Source organism: Danio aesculapii, chromosome 17, assembly GCF_903798145.1.
Source record: "Danio aesculapii chromosome 17, fDanAes4.1, whole genome shotgun sequence".
NCBI lineage: Eukaryota > Metazoa > Chordata > Actinopteri > Cypriniformes > Danionidae > Danio > Danio aesculapii.
Window position 1 is genome coordinate 44,538,772 of NC_079451.1, and position 18,178 is coordinate 44,556,949.

Consider the following 18,178-nt stretch of genomic DNA (forward strand, 5'->3'; position numbering starts at 1 on the left):
ACTGTGAATTCCGCATTAAATGAGTATTAAAGTTTCTAAGAACACAAATCACCGTTGATGTACGTACGTGGTACATGTTACTTTTCTCAGCGCTTAAGAGCCTTGGCTAATCAAAATCCATAGCGATTACCTCATGCCGTTTTTCAGAAGTAATTTAACAGTGAAACCTGTGATATACGTGTTATTTTTTTCTGCCAAATATTAGTCGTTATAATTATCACATTTAAACGCTTACATAATCTAATCCAATAATTTATCTAACGACACAAAACGTCGTGAGATTTGAATGCACTTCAATGGCGGTTTGTGTATTTGAGCCACCAAGCGTCCCCTATAGGAAGAAAAAGCTAACGTCTCATTTTAAACAGCTGTAGGTGGGGCGAATTGCGAGTTTCGCTGTGAATATTCAAAGCCGCCAGTCGCCCGTGACGCTCTTCATGTGCTCGTTTCGGGTAGTTTTACGATTTTTTTTTGTATCATTCAGTCTCAGTGCAAAATAGCAGCCGCGACGAGTGTGTTGATGCTGACTGACTGTCTGAGAGAAACTGCAGCGCGGACTTCAGTGTGTGTTTCATAATTGTAACGTTAGGTGCTGAAATCAAACCTGCTAGTGAATCTACACGCTGTATTTTGTCATACGGAGAAACCAGGAGGATCCTTGCCAGGAAAGGTAAAGTTTCATATACATATTATTACACGCGCTGTTTGCCCGTTTAACCCTGTTAAAATGTGCTTTCAGTATTATTTATACAAAAATGACACATGCTGTTCCTCTCTGGATATGAATGTTGACTTATGTTCAGACATCAGTAACCTCATCATAGGTGCTATACTGCTGACACCGCAGTCCTGCATGAAATATTATAATATTCTGAATATATAATATGTGTATAATCAAAGACTAGATTAATGCAGGTGTATGTAGACCTGCTACATCATATAATTTAATTATCACAAGAAAGAAAGATTCGTTTGACAAATGTTAGTGTGTAGTGTCCTCACATTAGATGTTTTCAGTGTTTGTTTTGTGGTTTCCCAGATGTTTGAGACAGGTTGTGTGTTTGTAGACACACAAACGTGTTTTAAGGGGGATGGGAGTGTTTACACTAGTTGGCTCCTTTTAATTCGGATTTAACAATCAGGATTGAATTTAGGGCTGCACAATGCATTGATATCGCAATGTGATCATAAGCAATAGTCACATCGCAGGATATATGCAATGTTGAGTTTGTATTATAATTTGCATGTGTTTTAATGCCTGTAATTGTATAATGACTTTAAAAGCATTAAGGTATAAGAAATTGTACCATTTGTGACCTTAACTACGATTAATTTTATTGAATTTTATTTTTATCATTCAATTACTGTACTTGAATACTGTTAGACTCGGGAAACGATAAAACACTTTTTCAGTTGCATCTTTTTCTTGATTGTATTTATAGATTGTTATGTATGAAACTACTCGCAACACATGCAAATACAGAAATGTTACGGCAAATAGCACAGACCAAAGCGAAAATGTGTTGGGGAACCCTTAGAAGTTTATAGATTGTTTATTAGATTTAATGCAGATGCAAATAGTAAACATTAATTCATCAATCTCTGACTAAACACACGCATGAAAATACAACACATGCAAATACAGAAATGACCTGCAAATAGGACAGACAACAACGAAAATGTGTCGGGGGGACCCCAAAAATTTTATAGATTGTTAAATAGATTTTATGGAGAAGCAGTCCCACCGCAGAATCATCCCAATCGATCTAACATTATAAATTCTTTCTAGAGATATTAAGTCATCTGGTAAAACTATTCATATCGCAATATATGTCGCAAAATAAAAAAAATATCGCAATGTAAAATTTTTCCAATATTGTACAGCACTAATTAAGATCATGAGTGAAATTACGAGGAAATTTGTATTTTTGCATATCCTCGTACATATCACTCCCATATGACTCTGTTGTAGGGCTGCACAATATATCATTTAAACATCGATATCGCAATGTGATCATTCGCAATAGTCACATCGCAGGATATATGCAATGTTGACTTTGTGTTATAATTTATCATTTGCATGTGTTTTAATGCCTGTATTCGTATAATGACTTTAAAAGCATTCAGGTATAAGAAATTGCACCATTTGTGACCTTAACTACGACTGATTTTATTGAATTATTTTTATTGTTCAATTACTGTACTTCAATACTGTTAGACTCGGGAAACGATAAAACACTTCTTTTCAGTTGTATCTTTTTCTAAATTGTGTTTATCAATTATTATGCATGAAAATACTCGCAATACATGCAAATACAGAAATGCACTGCAAATAGCACAGACCACAATGAAAACGTGTCAGGGAACCCTAAAAAGTTTATAGATTGTTTATTAAATTTTATGCAGATGCAAATAGTAAACATTAATTCATCCGTCTCTGACTAAACGCGTGCATGAAAATACAACACATGCAAATACAGAAATGAACGGCAAATAGGACAGACAACAACGAAAATGTGTCGGGGGACCCCAAACATTGTATAGATTGTTTATTAGATTTTATGGAGAAGCAGTCCCACCGCAGAATCATTTTTTTAGGCTATATAAGCTCAATATTGAACGAAGATGAATAGATTTAAAAATGGAATTATATTTCACAGAATACAAATTAATTTCATATTAAATTAAAATAAATAGACTAATGCGTAATCATTGTTTGAAACTGAGGTGTGCTGTATGTATGGATGTAATTTTATTAATATTATTTTAGGGCTGGTGATATGTGAAAAATGCGATCTCGATAATTATTTTCCATATTAAACCATAACGATATATATTTCAATATAAGTTGTTAATGCTTTCAGATTAAAAAAAATACCCCAATAATGACTGAAGCCACAAAAATTAGAGGGTCCATTAAATGGCACAATATTTTCGGCCGATAAATTTTCGGTGGCCAAAAATTCTAGGTTCTCATTGTTGCACATTTCTAATGTGTGATTAGTCATGAGACGATAACCGGTTCCAAGGTTTACAGCCTTTTGGAAAAGTCAAGGTTTTCTGTTAAATTTCTGTTATGCTGTTCCTAAGGTGTATATATAAAGTTTTTATGTGTTGTAAAGAAATCTGTGTTTTTGAAACTAATGAAGATAGCAGAAGTCAGTGAGTTGTTTTAGTTATTTAGCCTGACATGTTTACTGTTCCAAAATATTATAAATGTTTCCTAAAATGAAATAAGTATTATGGCAAATATTGGGGTTATGGGATATGTTGGGGTATATATTGGGGTTGTTGGTTTTTACTAAGCCATTTAAAAAGAACTTTCTTTAGAGCAGTAATCACAATACCGTGATATTTTTATCCAAGCTTATCTTATTATCAGAAACGTATACCGGCCCATGCCTCTGTGTGATTGGCTCTTTGATCAATATAGAGTAAAAACATCCAGAGCTTATCATTGTTATTGACATAAATTTTGTCGCGATTCAATATAAAATCGTTTATCGGCCCAGCCCATTATTCTTGCCATTTTATTTATGTACATTTTTTTATATAGTATGGTGAGCTCTGCTGTGATGTGTGAATTGCCTTTTAGGATTAATAAAGTCTAAAAAAACTAATTTACTGTATTTCTTAAACATGAAAAATTACATGACACCTTTTTAAAGATGAATGACAATCAAGCACATCTCCTTACAAAATTTAAACTCCTTTACAGAAAGAAAATCTTATTTCACTAATACTCTAAATAAAAAATATATACCAGTATATACGAGTTCTGTTTTTAATGCATCTTTTCCACCTGTGAGAAATGTCCTAAAATAGCCGTAAATTTCTTTATTCGTAATATAAATCTGCACATTTTTGTTCGATGTTATGTCTGAACAATGACCCCAGACATGTTCCTGACAGGTTTTGCGAGGTTCAGCTAGATAATGGATTGTTGGTTTTGGTTTACGGCTGTTATAACAGCTGTTTAAATGCTCTCGTCTACTACAGTAGCTGTTTACATGCTGGGTTTATACGCAAGCTTGCTTTGCCAGACACAAAACTAATGAAGTTTAACTAGTAAAAAAAATTGGACAGTTTGCTTATTTGCACACACTGACTTCAGTATTTTATGCCAGTTTATTTGACGAATATGTGTTTAGATATGTTTAAGTGGTGGTAGATTTTAAGATAAATGTATTATTTTTCAGAAAACAAACTTTAATGAAACCGTTTTGTATAATAGCACAAATTATGTCCTTTTATTAATAAAAGTAATGTTTTTTATGTGCATTTAGAGACATTTTGTCTTGAACTCAAAGACTCCCACTGTAGCTGCTTTTGACCGTCTCGGCCTGCTGAATCAACATGGTTTGTTCTGTAGACAATCTAGAAAAAAGATTGCTCAAGGGAGCCAATAATATTGATATTAAATGTTTTTTAAAACAATTATAAACACCTTTTATTCTAGCCAAAATAAAGTGAATAAGATTTTCTCCAGAAGAATAAATATTATATGAAATACTGTGAAAAATTCCTTGCTCTCTGAGACATAATTTGGGAAACATCTGAAATAGAAAGAAATAATAATTCACTAGAGGACGAATAATTTTGTCTTCAATTGTATACCGCCCAGCACTGCTTAAAATGTACTTTTTAAATGTCATTACAGATATCCGCTATCAGCTGCCATTAGTAGAGCCCCATTATTTGAAGCGTCCACTGTAGACCACCCAGCCTGAAGACCATTTCTCCTTCATCTGCAGTGTTGCCAGAATGTGAGAGGGGATGCATACCAGTTTTAAGGACTCTGATCAAAGCATTCACTGATCCGAGACGCCAGCCAAAAGCAGGTATCCATGAGGACACTCCGGGCAGGGGATGGAAGCAGCGGATCACTGCGGTATACCTTACACACGATGGCTGTGGTGGATTTCTGAATAAACCCTGAAAAGTGCTCGTGTTCGGCCTCTCTCTGCTCCAGCATGGGCTGTGTTGTGGATTTACCCTGGCGAGGGATGTGGATTCTTCTGGTGGCTTCTCTGTTGTCTGGCAGCGTGGCCATTCACATGGACTCAGTGGGCAGTCACAGCTTGTTCACCTGCGAGTCGATTGGACTGCGGATGTGCCAGGATCTGCCCTACAACAACACCTTCATGCCAAACCTCCTCAACCACTACGACCAGCAGACCGCCGCTCTGGCCATGGAGGTAAATCTGCTTTTCTTCTGTATTGGCTGGTGATGGGATTCAAATTGCACACATTGAGATTTTTAATTGCTGAAGCTTTTATTGTGGTATTCATTATTATCACGATGTTGACTGAAGCTAAAAAAAAAAGTTACTTGAATAAGTATAATAATGTAAAATAAGACCTATAAAGTGGTACTCACTGCAGAGCCACCTGGGCAGAGCAGAGCTCCAGCAAGGGGGAGCTTGAGCTCGAGCTCTTCCTTGCTGCATTTCTTCTACAAGTGATGTCACTGGGGGTTGAGGTTAGGGGCGGGGTAGGTGCACGCATTAAAACAGCTTGTTGGAGGAGGAGCTGGAGCTCAAGCTCCCCCTCATTATAGCCCAAGTGGCTCTGCACGAAGGAACGTCTCCAAAGATGCTTTTCTTTCTTTGCTTTGTCTCAATTAATCAAGTAAATATATAGTTTTTTTTTCACCTTCAGTAGAAATAAATCAAAATCTATAGTTTTTCTTTTATACCTGCAACATTATCTGCAAGTGGGTTTGCAAAATAAGAAGGGCTAAGAATGTTGACTTCAACTGTACATGTTCAGAGTAAACAAATGTGTCAAACAAATTCAATTGCAGAAGAATTAAAAAGTGCAACAGGTAACACTTTACATTAGTAAATGGATATCAGTTTCTCATTAGTAAATGTTAATAACTAATAAATCTGGCCTTTTTCTCACTGTTGATTTTAATCCACGAACTAGGCAAATATAAAACAAATATACAACTGACTTTGATTCGTTTTTAACTCTAATTAACAAAACTATTATGACAAGTTTTTCCTCAGGCATTAAGTGAAGTTTTAAAAACTAATTTCGAGAGGAGCACGTGATACGATTAATCGCAGCTGGCCTCTTATCCGTAATTGGCAATCCGTATCAGACTGATTCAAGTGTACAATAAATAGACTGAATTCGCCCCATTGTCTTATCTTTGTTTTGGAAGAATCCCCCCTTCCACCCCATCTCCTCCTTTTTCCTCCCTTTACCAGTGGGAGCTCTCGATGCCTACCTGATCTCTAGCCCTGGGCTCAATTATCTCCGAGCTCAGGGTTCTCTCCTGGGACAGCATGCCAAACCTCCTATTAGCGTCAAGCATTTCTAAGTGTGAACTCTTAAAATAATTAGTTTAATTAGTTAGGGCTGCAGGATATTGGAAAAATTGTATATTGCAATATTGTTTTTTTTTCTCTGCGATTATATATTGCGATATAGTTTCACCAGATTACTTGAATAGCTCTATTTGCAAAGTCATTACTTAGGATGATTTTGTAGGGGAGTGAAATATAAATATATTTTTATGTAATTTATACAAATATAATAAACAACCTACAGTCATCAACACAATGGAGGAAATATTAAAGTGAAATAAACCGTGCTTTATGGTTTTCTGGAGAAAGTAACAGTATTCAGGTACAGAGATTGAATAATCAAATGTAAAATAGCACTGTATAGTCTTCACTATATAAATAATTCAATCATATTCATCTTTATTAAACTTCTTTATGCTCTACTAAAAGGCTTTATACCCTCTTCAAATGCTCACACAGTCACAGGCCTTAAAAACACATGCAGATGACTAACTTTCACTCTATTATGGTTCAGTTCTGCAGTGTCTCCACAAATCTCCTGTGTTTTGACCTGTGGTCTCTGGTCAACTAATTTAGACTCAACATTGCATATTGTGCGATGTGATTATTGCAGACACACACATTGCGATATCGATCCTCAAACGATATATTGTGCAGCCCTACCTCAGATTATTTCTTAATCTCCAATAATTATCAAATCAAATCAAAGTCTATTATTTCTAGAGCACACTTAATTACAACCTTTGGTCGACCAAAGTGCTGTACAGTAGCAGTAGCAGAAAAAAAACAGCAATACACTATAATCAAAACAATAGTAACAACAGTAAAAGTTTCCAAGAAAGAATCAATTTAGTATAGTCTGGAACCGCCATTAGGGAATGTTAAATGCACTCGAAAAAAGATGAGTCTCTAGCATCGATTTAAAAATAGATAGAGTGGGTGCTATTTTGATTTTTAATGGTAACTTGTTCCATAGTTTCAGACCCACAAAGGCTCTATCGCCCCTGCATTTGAGACGAGATTGGGGTGTTTGCAATAGATTGCAGTCAGAATTGGATCTAAGCGATCGGATTTGGGCCTTAGAAGTGATCAGATCAGAAAGATATGGTGGTACTAGGTTATATAAAGTTTTATAAACGAAGAGTAAAATTTTATAGTGTATTCGGAAATGAACCGGCAACCAATGTAGTGATCGCAATATTGGTGTGATATGGTCATATTTGTGGCTACTCTTGAGCAAAGGGGCGGCCGCATTTTGGACTATTTGAAGTCTAGAAATTGAAGATGAAGGTAGACCAATATATAAAGAATTACAGTAATCTAATCTCGTGGACATAAAAGCATGAATAGCCATTTCAAAACCCTTCCTGCATAGGAAGGGTTTCACTTTGGCTAGTCGTCGTAGATGATAAAAACGTACTATTTTACTTATTTTTTTGTCAAGTTTTAGACTACTGTCTAGTAGAAACCCAAGGTGAGGTGAACTTTAGAGGTGAGGTAACAGTTTAATACACCGAGATCTAGAGGTGTCAAAATTAATTGTTTTTTTGGTGCACCGCGATGCAGACGCGGACAATTCAGTATCGGTTCAGTAATAATCATAACCAGTTATTATGTACTGACGTCATTTATCTCATATGCGCTATGTCGCCGTGGCTTACTATGGCAAGGCGAGTGCGAGTATTTACAAAGCTCCAAGTACATAAAAACACAGTAACTGTGCACAATTTCACTGCGTGTGTGTTTGCTGGACAGTCTTTCACTGACTCTTACAGCAGAAGCCCCTGTTTCACTGCGATTGAGAGAATGAAAGTAAACTCCATTTCTCTCTCTCTCTCTCTCTCTCTCTCTCTCTCTCTCTAACTCTCTCATTGTGGCCTATTTGACCTGCTGGCGTCACTTTTCCTCTCCTCTTGGCTGTTACAGCGATACTTCTGGATACAGACACGAGCTTGTGTCTGCAGAGTTTTCTCAGCTGTGATCGCCACTGCCGTTTATCAATGTTTAAACGCGTAGAGCCAATCGCAGCCCTTTCAGTTGAGCGCATGACCAATGAAAGGGGTGTAAGAAAGAACTTGCTAGACAGGACTGCGAGCGGGATATTAATATTTGTTTATTTGCTATAAATAGTCATATTGATTAAAAGCTCAGTACATATATCTGACTGTATTAAAGGACAAAATTGTATTACAAACAGTATATACATATATTTATACATTTGAATACAAGAATTGTTGTGCTGTGAAGACAATATAAAACTTTGTATGGAAAGATATTGAATTGAACCGAATCGATGGCATGATAATCAGAACCGAACCGAACCATGAAACCAGCGTAGGCGACACCGAGATCGGTAGGTGGTTTGCAAGAATGCTGTGAAGGACCAAAAAGAACGACTTGGGTTTTATCTTCATTCAAAAACATAAAGTTATCAGTGAGCCAGAGTTTGAGAATCTCTTGAGGGTTAAACTATCATTTTTGGATAGGTATATAAAGCTGTGTATCATCTGCATAGCAGTGATACATAATTCTATCATTTCTTATTAGGGGCAGCATATATAATGAGAATAGCTGGGGTGCAAGAATCGATCCCTGTGGAACACCACAAGTCAGCTTAGTATCAAGTATTACTAAGTATATACTATAATTAGCATTAGTTCATTTAACTAAATTCACGATGAAAGCTTTTATTAGTCACAGAATTTCAGCATGTAGGAGGCCAGATTAATATATGAAAATGTTTAAACTGTGAAGCTACATAATAAAGTCTTTAAGCATTTGTTGCTGTTATGAACACTGGAAACACAATGTGAATATTCTTAATCACTCTCCATGAGATTAAATAATAAATAATCCTTCACTGTATTTTGAAGTGTCCACTATATCAGTTTTGTCCATGTTCATGATCACGATATGTTGAATTTATTGAACATCAGCACATGCCGCCTTCTGTCTTATAATGTTGGGGTTTAGAGAAGGTGTCACGGAAACCGGGTTGCCATGGAGCTTGTGGTTCGTTGTTGGCGCTTTGATGAGCTTGAATAATTCAGACCACCAGTGGTTCTTGACGATTGTTTTGCACTTAATAAGTGTATGTGCTGTTTTTATGGTTTTGCTCGTGTTATTTTAATATTCAAGGTCGTAGCGTGCTGTGAAGGAATGGTTCTTGTACTGCACCTTGATTTGAGTGTGTCGGCTGTAATCTGCATTCATTTTGAAAATATATTCAGGTTTTGGAAAAGTTTTATAGCATTTTTTGCAGTATTTACAGGGTGATTTTGCACCATTAATAAGCAATTATTTATGATATCAGATAGTAGCATATTATATTTCTTTATAAATGGGCTACAAATTGTTTTAATACTATTTATTTATTTTGTTTTATTTTTATTTATTATATTTTATTTTATATTTATTTTATTTATATTTTTAAATGATATATTTCTATATTAAATATATATTTATAAATGTATATATACTTTTTTAATACTCTGTATACTCTAGTAGTATAATATATTTGTTCATAAATGGGTTATATATCTTATTACTATTTATTGAATGAATAATTTAAAAATATTTTAATTTTATTTGTATTATATTTTATATTTATTTATTTGATTAGTTTTCATTTTAAATAATAATATTTATAAATACATTTTTTAATACTCTGTGTATAATATATTTGTCCATAAATGAGTTATATATCTTTTAATACTATTTATTGAATTAATTAATTAATTTTTTTATTTTGTTAATTTTATTTGTTTTTATTATATTTTATATTTATTTATTTTATTATTATTCATTTTAAATAATGATATTGATAAATTTATATATAATTTTTTTAAGACTCTGCGATTTACAAAAGAAAGAAGACACACACTAAAAATGTCATTATGAGAACCGTATAATTTATTATCTTATAATCTGAAATACACCAGTATTATACTTATTTATTGGCTACTTATCATTTTATCACAAAAATATCTATTTTAAATACTATATTTCATAATATCGATTTTTAAGCGAGAAGACGCACACCAAAAATGTCATTAAGTGTTACATAGTTTACGTGTTAATCAAAAGAACATGAAATGAGCAACTGATCATATGCACATCTGGAAAAATTGGTAAATTGGTATATTTGCATTATTTAAAAAATATCTCAAAATACATTTTCATTTGTAATTAGGAAGAAATGTCATTGGGATCAGTTTGCTGAATAAAACGCAAATGACGTTTTACTCAAGCTTGTATATAATTTTGCATAAAATAACAAAACATGGTGTAATTTTTTTAGACCTGTTTATATTTGTGTTTAGACGACACAGTCAAAGTTTGAACTGCAGAAGAATAAAGACATCAGCATTTGCTAAATAACCTTGAAACAAAGAAATTAGTTATTCTGACCAATAAAAAAATAATATAAAAAATCTGTTAAGGTTTTTACTTGAAATTTGTTGTTGTTGTTGTTGTTGTTGTTATTATTATTAATAGTAGTATTAGTAGTAGTAGTAGTAGTAGTAGTATTTATTATTATTTTTGTTGTTGTTGTTGCTATTATTATTATGATTATTATTTATATAATTTTTTTATTTTTACATAAAATATTTTATTAAAAGCAATGGCAGTGTTTTAACTGAGAAAAATTAAGAAATTTGCTGAAAAACTAAATGTTATTTTGACCAATAAAAAAAATAACAATAATCTGTATTTTTTGCTTGATATTTGTAATTATTAGTTTAATTATTTAAAAAAATAAATAAATAAAGTATCTTATTAAAACAATGGCAGTGTTTTAACGAAATTGACATTTGCTGAATAACCTTGAAATGAATAAATTTGTTATTCTGACCAATAATATTCTTACCAAAAATAATGTTTTTTTTACTTGAGATTTGTAAATTTATTTAATTTTTAATTAAATTAAATTTTATATATAAAATATCCCATTAAAAACAATGCAATAAAACTGTGTTTTAACTGCAGAAAAACCTTGAAATTTGTTCTGATCAATTAAAAAATGTAAATTACAAATGTGTAAATGTTTTTTACTTGAACTCTGTATTATTAGTGTTATTGTTTTATTTTTATTGTATATAAAATATCTTATTGAAAACAAGTGTCATTTTAACCTTTCAGATTTGTGAATGAAAAATAACTAGAGTGCTGCTTATAGTGAAATCTAATACCGAAAACATTCTCATGTTCTCTTATTTTCCCCGTCTGTGTAACGCAGATGCTGCTTGCTCAGGTTTTTCCCCTAGTTTTAAAGCCTGCCACGGCCATTTTGATGAATCATATCCATATGAAAGGCGGTGAGATCATTTTAGCCCAGAGGTTTTTTTTAACAGGTAATGGATCTGTTATTCATCATAAAAATAATCTCAGGTGCTATTATGTCTGTCACTGAGGATTGTAGATATAATCTCCTTCCTTTTAATAAAAAGGCTAAAATAATTATGATAATTATGTATAACTGTAAAATAATGTAACTAAAAATAAAGATGGTACCAAATGCTCCATCTTGCTAAATTCTTGAATACACAGATGCCAAAATTATAAATAATACACTATCTGAATTGTTTTCTTCTCCCAAAAGTTCATCTATTGCAGAAATATCTCAAGCAGCTTCGTAAATCTGGTCATAAACCTCTATTTCTGAGTGCTTGTTGAATGCTGCTTTAATTCCATGTGTTGAAGCAACTAATGGTGTTTGTTTTTCTTCATTGTAACGGCTTTATAATCTCCGCTGAGGTCTATAATGGCTGGATTGATTGTGTTTCTCCCATTGTTTCAGTCAATTACACATGATGAAGAGCATCAGTGTCCATCTGTATAGTTCAGCCGCCGCTGCAGGGCTCGGGGTTGGAGGTGGTTCATCTGTCAGGGGTGTACAGTTTCCCCTGTGGATGTGTTTAACATCAGCCGGAGATGCCCTGCTGGTGAACCAGAGCTTGAGAGAGTGTCAAAACAAGCCTTACACCCCCCCCCATCTCTGTGCTTCTGCCCCAGTGCTGCTCTGTGATGATGATGATGATGATGATGATGATGACGATGGTGATGATAATGTGGCGTGTCTGCCTGATGAAGCAGTTCTCTGATACTGTTGCAGGACTTTCATTCAGACAATGAAATGTTTTAATGGCTTGCATTCATTTACACATTAAAATTAGTTTATCCAACAATGCTAAATGTGTTAGGAACAACACCTAACAAACAGGGCAGTATTGTTCCAGATTTTTTTTCATAAGGATTTTTTCAGAATAAAGATTCATTCTTTAGAGTTCATTGTTTTTTTTTTTATTACTATAAATATATAAATAAACTCTTTACTAAACAATAGTGTTATAAGTTGGAAAATATTAAATTATATTGGATATGTCTTCATAAAAATATTTTGATGCCATAATCGTTTGTATAAAAAAGAAAATCAAACACGGAGTCTCAAAAACCCTTTTGTTAGAGGAACTACTTTTCTCCGCCATTCATTTACATCTGCAGATGACGTCAGAGCAGCAGAAACTGTTGCTACCTCACAAACGTGACTTTAGAGCTAGTTATTAAATGATTCTCTAGCATAATGTCACAAGTGATGATAAAACAGGTGATTTTGCTCACATTTTAAGATTATAAGGCTGAACGACATGAAATGCCATCAGTCTACAGAGATTTCCCAGTATTTCTCTGTTGCAGTCGGGAGATCACAATAATTAACCCCGAAAAAAGCTTAAGCAAAGCAAACACTACCAGATGGTTTATACACTACTATGGTATAAATGCAGCAGTACAAAATTCAAAAGAGAGAGATTGACTTAGAATGTAACTTACCTGTTCTATAATGAATTGATCAGCTGTTTTTCAGCTTAAGGACTTATCATGTGGTCTCTGTCGCCATCTTGTGGCAGAACGTCAACCGTCTTTGCTCTGCTCAGTATGACAGACTGATGGCCGCAAATGCGGTGACTCTCCAAAATTAGAAATATTTAAGGCAAGCACTGTCCTTATAAATAAACTGCATAGTTGCAATCTAAACAAGTACATCCTCGCCTGAAAAGCCTGAAAAGTACATTATGTTGTCCAACAGCAGCAATATTTGTCAAACTGTAGTGAGTTAGATTAGATCTGCTTGTAACTCTATGTGGGCGGAGTAATACACAAGGGTGAAGAGGCTGAACGAGTGCTGTTATTAGGGGAATATCACACCGCTGTCAGCCTTACACCAACAGACCACAAACAGTAAAAAAGCAATCGCTTCGGTATTCTCCATCTTCCAGCTCTCGTAGTGATGCCAGGTTGTGTTTGTGGTTATAATTTGAGTTTTTTGTACCCGCTGAAATGGGCGGGTTGTGTGCCGTTTGATTCGGGGGACGTTCTTGGGGTGGTGTTTGCGTGACGCGCTGCGAGCAACTAGCCCGACAGTGGAAACGCGACATGATTTCAGCCTCATTTCTCAACCTCCCGGGCTATTGGCCCGGCCTGGCCCGATTAAAGCCCTGGCTCGCACTGGCCCGATAGTGGAAATGCGGCTATTCAGATTCGAGAACCAGGCAGAACTGTTGTGGGTGTGTGGGTGTGTGTGTAAATATATATATATATATATATATATATATATATATATATATATATATATATATATATATATATATATATATATATATATATATATATTTATTATTATTATTATTATTATTTTTTTAATATATGTATATACTCGTGTGTAGAATATATTCTAATATAAAATTCAACTTCATTATAAAATGAGTATTTTAAACATTTTAGAAGCATCACATTACATTTTAATAAAAACAAATAAAATGTAGATTAAATGCGTAATAGTGATTTTTATATCAATATAGTGCTAAAATTATATATAACTATATGCTAAAAATAGAGTTATGAATTGCATATTATAAGAAATTATTATTTTAAAGTGTATTGTTATATAAAATACACAATTTCTATATTAAAGTTGTGTTTACACATTTTATAAACATCGGATTATTACATTTTAATACATACAAATAAAATGTATATTGAGAAATAATTCATTGATTTTTATATGATTATATTACCCTAAATATATCAAACGACATACAAAACAATGGATAAGTGGATATTATGAGAAATTTCATATTCATTTTAAACATATTCTTATATAAAATGTACTACTTCATTATAAAATTTGTATTTTGAACATTTTAGTCGCATCACAATATTACATTTCAATAAATACAAATAAAACACTTAGAAATACTTCACTGATTTTATATCACTATAAATGTGTAAATATTAATGTTTCATAATAACTGTGTATTGTGAAGATGTGAAATAATTTTCGTGTGGAGTTTGCATGTTCTCCCTGTCTTGGCGTGGATTTCCTCTGGGTGCTCTGGTTTCCCAAATAGTCCACACACATGCGCTATAGGTGAATTGAATAAGCTAAATTGGACGCAGTGTGAGTGAATGAGTGTGGATGGATGTTTCTCAGTACTGGATTGCAGCTGGAAGGGCATCCGCTGTGTAAAACATATTCTGGATAAGTTGTTGGTTCATTCCGCTGTGGCAACTAAGCCGAAGTACAATGAATGAATGAATGAAAAAATAGTCAGATTATAATTTAAACATATCAAACATTCAGACAGAAAATGTCATTATATATAGCAAATATAAAGCAACATTATAATATTTAACAATTTGTTTTTAAGTCTAAATATTTTTAAAAATAATTATAAATAAACCCTGTTGCATGACTATATTTTTTCATACATATCAGACGTAGCTAGTGTGTGATTGTTGCTCGAGAGCTTTGTGTTTCTTTGGCTCTTTATAAGCTCCGTTAGAGATCAGATAGGATTATATGGGGAATCTCGTGTGTGTGTGTGTGTGTGTGTGTGTGTCTGTGTGTTGACTGAAGTTTCCTCTGTTGTGAATGAGGCCAGCGATTAGTCCTGACCCTGATAAAGTCCATAAATATAGGTTATCTGTGTATTATGTGCTTATGTTGAGCTGGATTCACAATCAAATACAAGCAAAACGATGCTGCATTAAACTGACTAACACACAGAGGGTTGATGATACCTCAGTAACATTTTATGTCATATTTTACACTAGGGTTGTGCTATTTGGGGAAAATACCTAATTGGGAGTTTTAAATATTTTTTTTTGACAGATCTTGCGATTTTTAATTTTGTAGTCAAGCTTCAGCTCAATAATCTGTAAGCCGTGGCAACAATTCTGTGACAGCTCTAAAAAAAATTACCTGTTTTTGTTTTGTGTCTGTGACTTTGAAACCAAAATATCCCCATATTACAGATGTCCTGTATTTCTTTGATATTAATGTGTCTATTAATGCTTCTGAAGCAGCAGACGCCATCATCCCACTTTTCTGCACTTTCCTGTTTGTTTGGTTTATTGTGGGCATGCCGCATAGTTTGGTTGCACAATTCTGATTGGCCAGAACGAAAGTGTGCTTACTCAATTGCCGTCTGTGTGTGACAGTCTTACTAGCCAGTCACACATTTGCTCTAGTCAGGGGAAATTAAATAGTACATATACATTTTATATCAATCAACTAATCGCAACGTTTCAAATTGCGATTCGATTAATAGCACGGGCACGGGCACAGCCCTATATTTCAATGCTTTTCCTTACAGTATTAAGATTTTTTTTTTCTCCTGAATTTTTCTTATTGTAAAAATAATTCAGTGGAATGAGAAACGAATCAAGGGTGACACGGTGGCTCAGTGGTTATCACTCGCCTCACAGCAAGAAGGTCGCTGGTTCGAGTCCCGCCAGGGCCAGTTGGCATTTCTGTGTGGAGTTAGCATGTTCTCCCTGTGTTTTGTGTGGCGTTTCCTCCGGGTGCTCCGGTTTCCTTCACAGTCCAAACACATGCGCTATAGGGGAAATGAATAAACTAAATTGGCTGTATTGTAAATACAAAATTCAAAAATGCATTCCGCTTTGGCAACCACTAATGAATAAAGGGAATAAAACGATTAAAAAACGAATGAGAAACTAATCGGGGCAGAAGTAATCACATGTCAAAGAAGGCGGAGTTCCAGAACACACCCACTGATTGCTTAAACGCAACAGACCACTGGCAGCTTAAAGGTGTTTTGGAGTCAAAACTAGCGATGGGTGGTTCTTGAACGATTCATTCATTTAAATGAATCTTTTGTGTGACTCAAGAAAGATGAGTCCTCTCAGGAAGCGACATATTTGTGCAGATGGAGGAGAAAATTAGTTCCTTTTTTGACTCCTCTCGTGTTTTTGTTGTTCGTTCAGCCATCATGTGAAAGACAGAATCCAATCATATGCAGTCAGAGCCGGACACAGATTTGATCCGTTAATCTCGATTCCTCGGTTTTGTCATCGTTTTACATGCTGTCATGTGATGAACGAACGACTCAAAAACCCAAAGACTCAAAACGTGGACCAATCATGGGTGTTTTCGGCTCAGACTGTGTGGATTGGTTAGTCTTACACTACCTGACAAAAGTCTTGTCGTCGATCCCAGTTGTACGAGCAACAAATAATAATTTGACTTCTAGTTGATCATTTGGAAAAGTGTCTGAAGGTAGATTTTTCTGATGAATCATGTTGAACTGCATCCCAATCATCACAAATACTGCAGGACCTGCATTGGAACCTGCATGGACCCAAAATCCTCACAGAAATCAGTCAAGTTTGGTGAAGGAAAAATCATGGTTTGGGGTTACATTCAGTATGGGAGTGTGTGAGAGATCTGCAGAGTGGATGGCAACATCAACAGCCTGAGGTGTCAAGACATTTGTGCTACCCATTACATTACAAACCACAGGAGAGGGCAAATTCTTCAGCAGGATAGACCAATTACCATGTTTGTAAACATTTAGGATGCGCACACAGGGAGGTGGCAGAAAAAAACCGGGAGCACTAGCATTTACAGTGAGGGAATGACATCCGATGTGGTACAGAGTATGTTGTTGTCTTAGAAACAAGATATATTGATTACATATTATATATTATATTTACATAATGTTTCTAGTGTATTATAACAGCTTGTCACCCAGTGATAAGCACAGTGATTCGGCAAAATTAACGTTAAAGTGATCGGTGTTCATCTGACAGGTCCAATTGCGATAGCACCCTCCCAATGGATATTAGATAAGAAGAAATGACCAAGCATCCAGCCCGAAATATACAATCTCATTAAAGCTTCAAGTGATTTTACAAGAGAGAAGTTAAAGGCCTACAAGTCTTTGGATGCCAACAATGTTGTTCTGTGTGGTCATGTGCAAGAAATAATGTTCCATGATTACCAGATTCAACACTACTGTATGTAGTGCTAAAAACCAAGGTTTTGCCTAGCCAAAGACAAGGAAAGAAGACGGAGCTATACATGGCCTGTGTAATCAATCAAACAAGCAAAACGACTGCATTCTGACAGAGAACTGAACCTGTACGGCAGTGTATGTGAACTTACACATAGAGGTAAAGTTGGTTTTATATTCGCACATTCAGACTTTCTCCTTTAATAATATAATTTCATAAAAGTATTATTTACAAACCCTAAATAGCGAAATCATATTAGCAGCCAATGACTATCACAAAACAACATTGTTTACAGTCAATTAAACAGTGTTAATGTTGTTTTCAAGTCACACTTGCAGGTTATTTAAGACCGAATATTCAAAGTGCAGAGGTAAACAATATAGGGAGTGTGTCATGAGCTGTCAATGAATGAATGTGTGAATATAAAACCAAGTTTACCTTAATAACTTGCACTTTCATCGGCGCCAGTGGTGTAGTGGTCAGTGCGTCAACACATGCACTCCGGTGCTCATGGCGACCCGAGTTCAATTCCGCCTCGCGGT

At 34.6% G+C, this 18,178-nt stretch overlaps 1 protein-coding gene across 1 annotated transcript in view; it reads left to right on the forward strand.

Moving 5' to 3' along the window:
* Nucleotides 1-435: 435 nt before the first annotated feature.
* The window catches only part of fzd3b (frizzled class receptor 3b), an 82,479-nt gene continuing 64,736 nt past the window's right edge, over nt 436-18,178 (forward strand). Inside the window, 2 exon segments of the mRNA XM_056477583.1 lie at nt 436-670; nt 4,661-5,198. Of these exon segments, the coding sequence (XP_056333558.1) occupies nt 4,974-5,198 (225 nt within the window). The 5' untranslated portion in view covers nt 436-670; nt 4,661-4,973.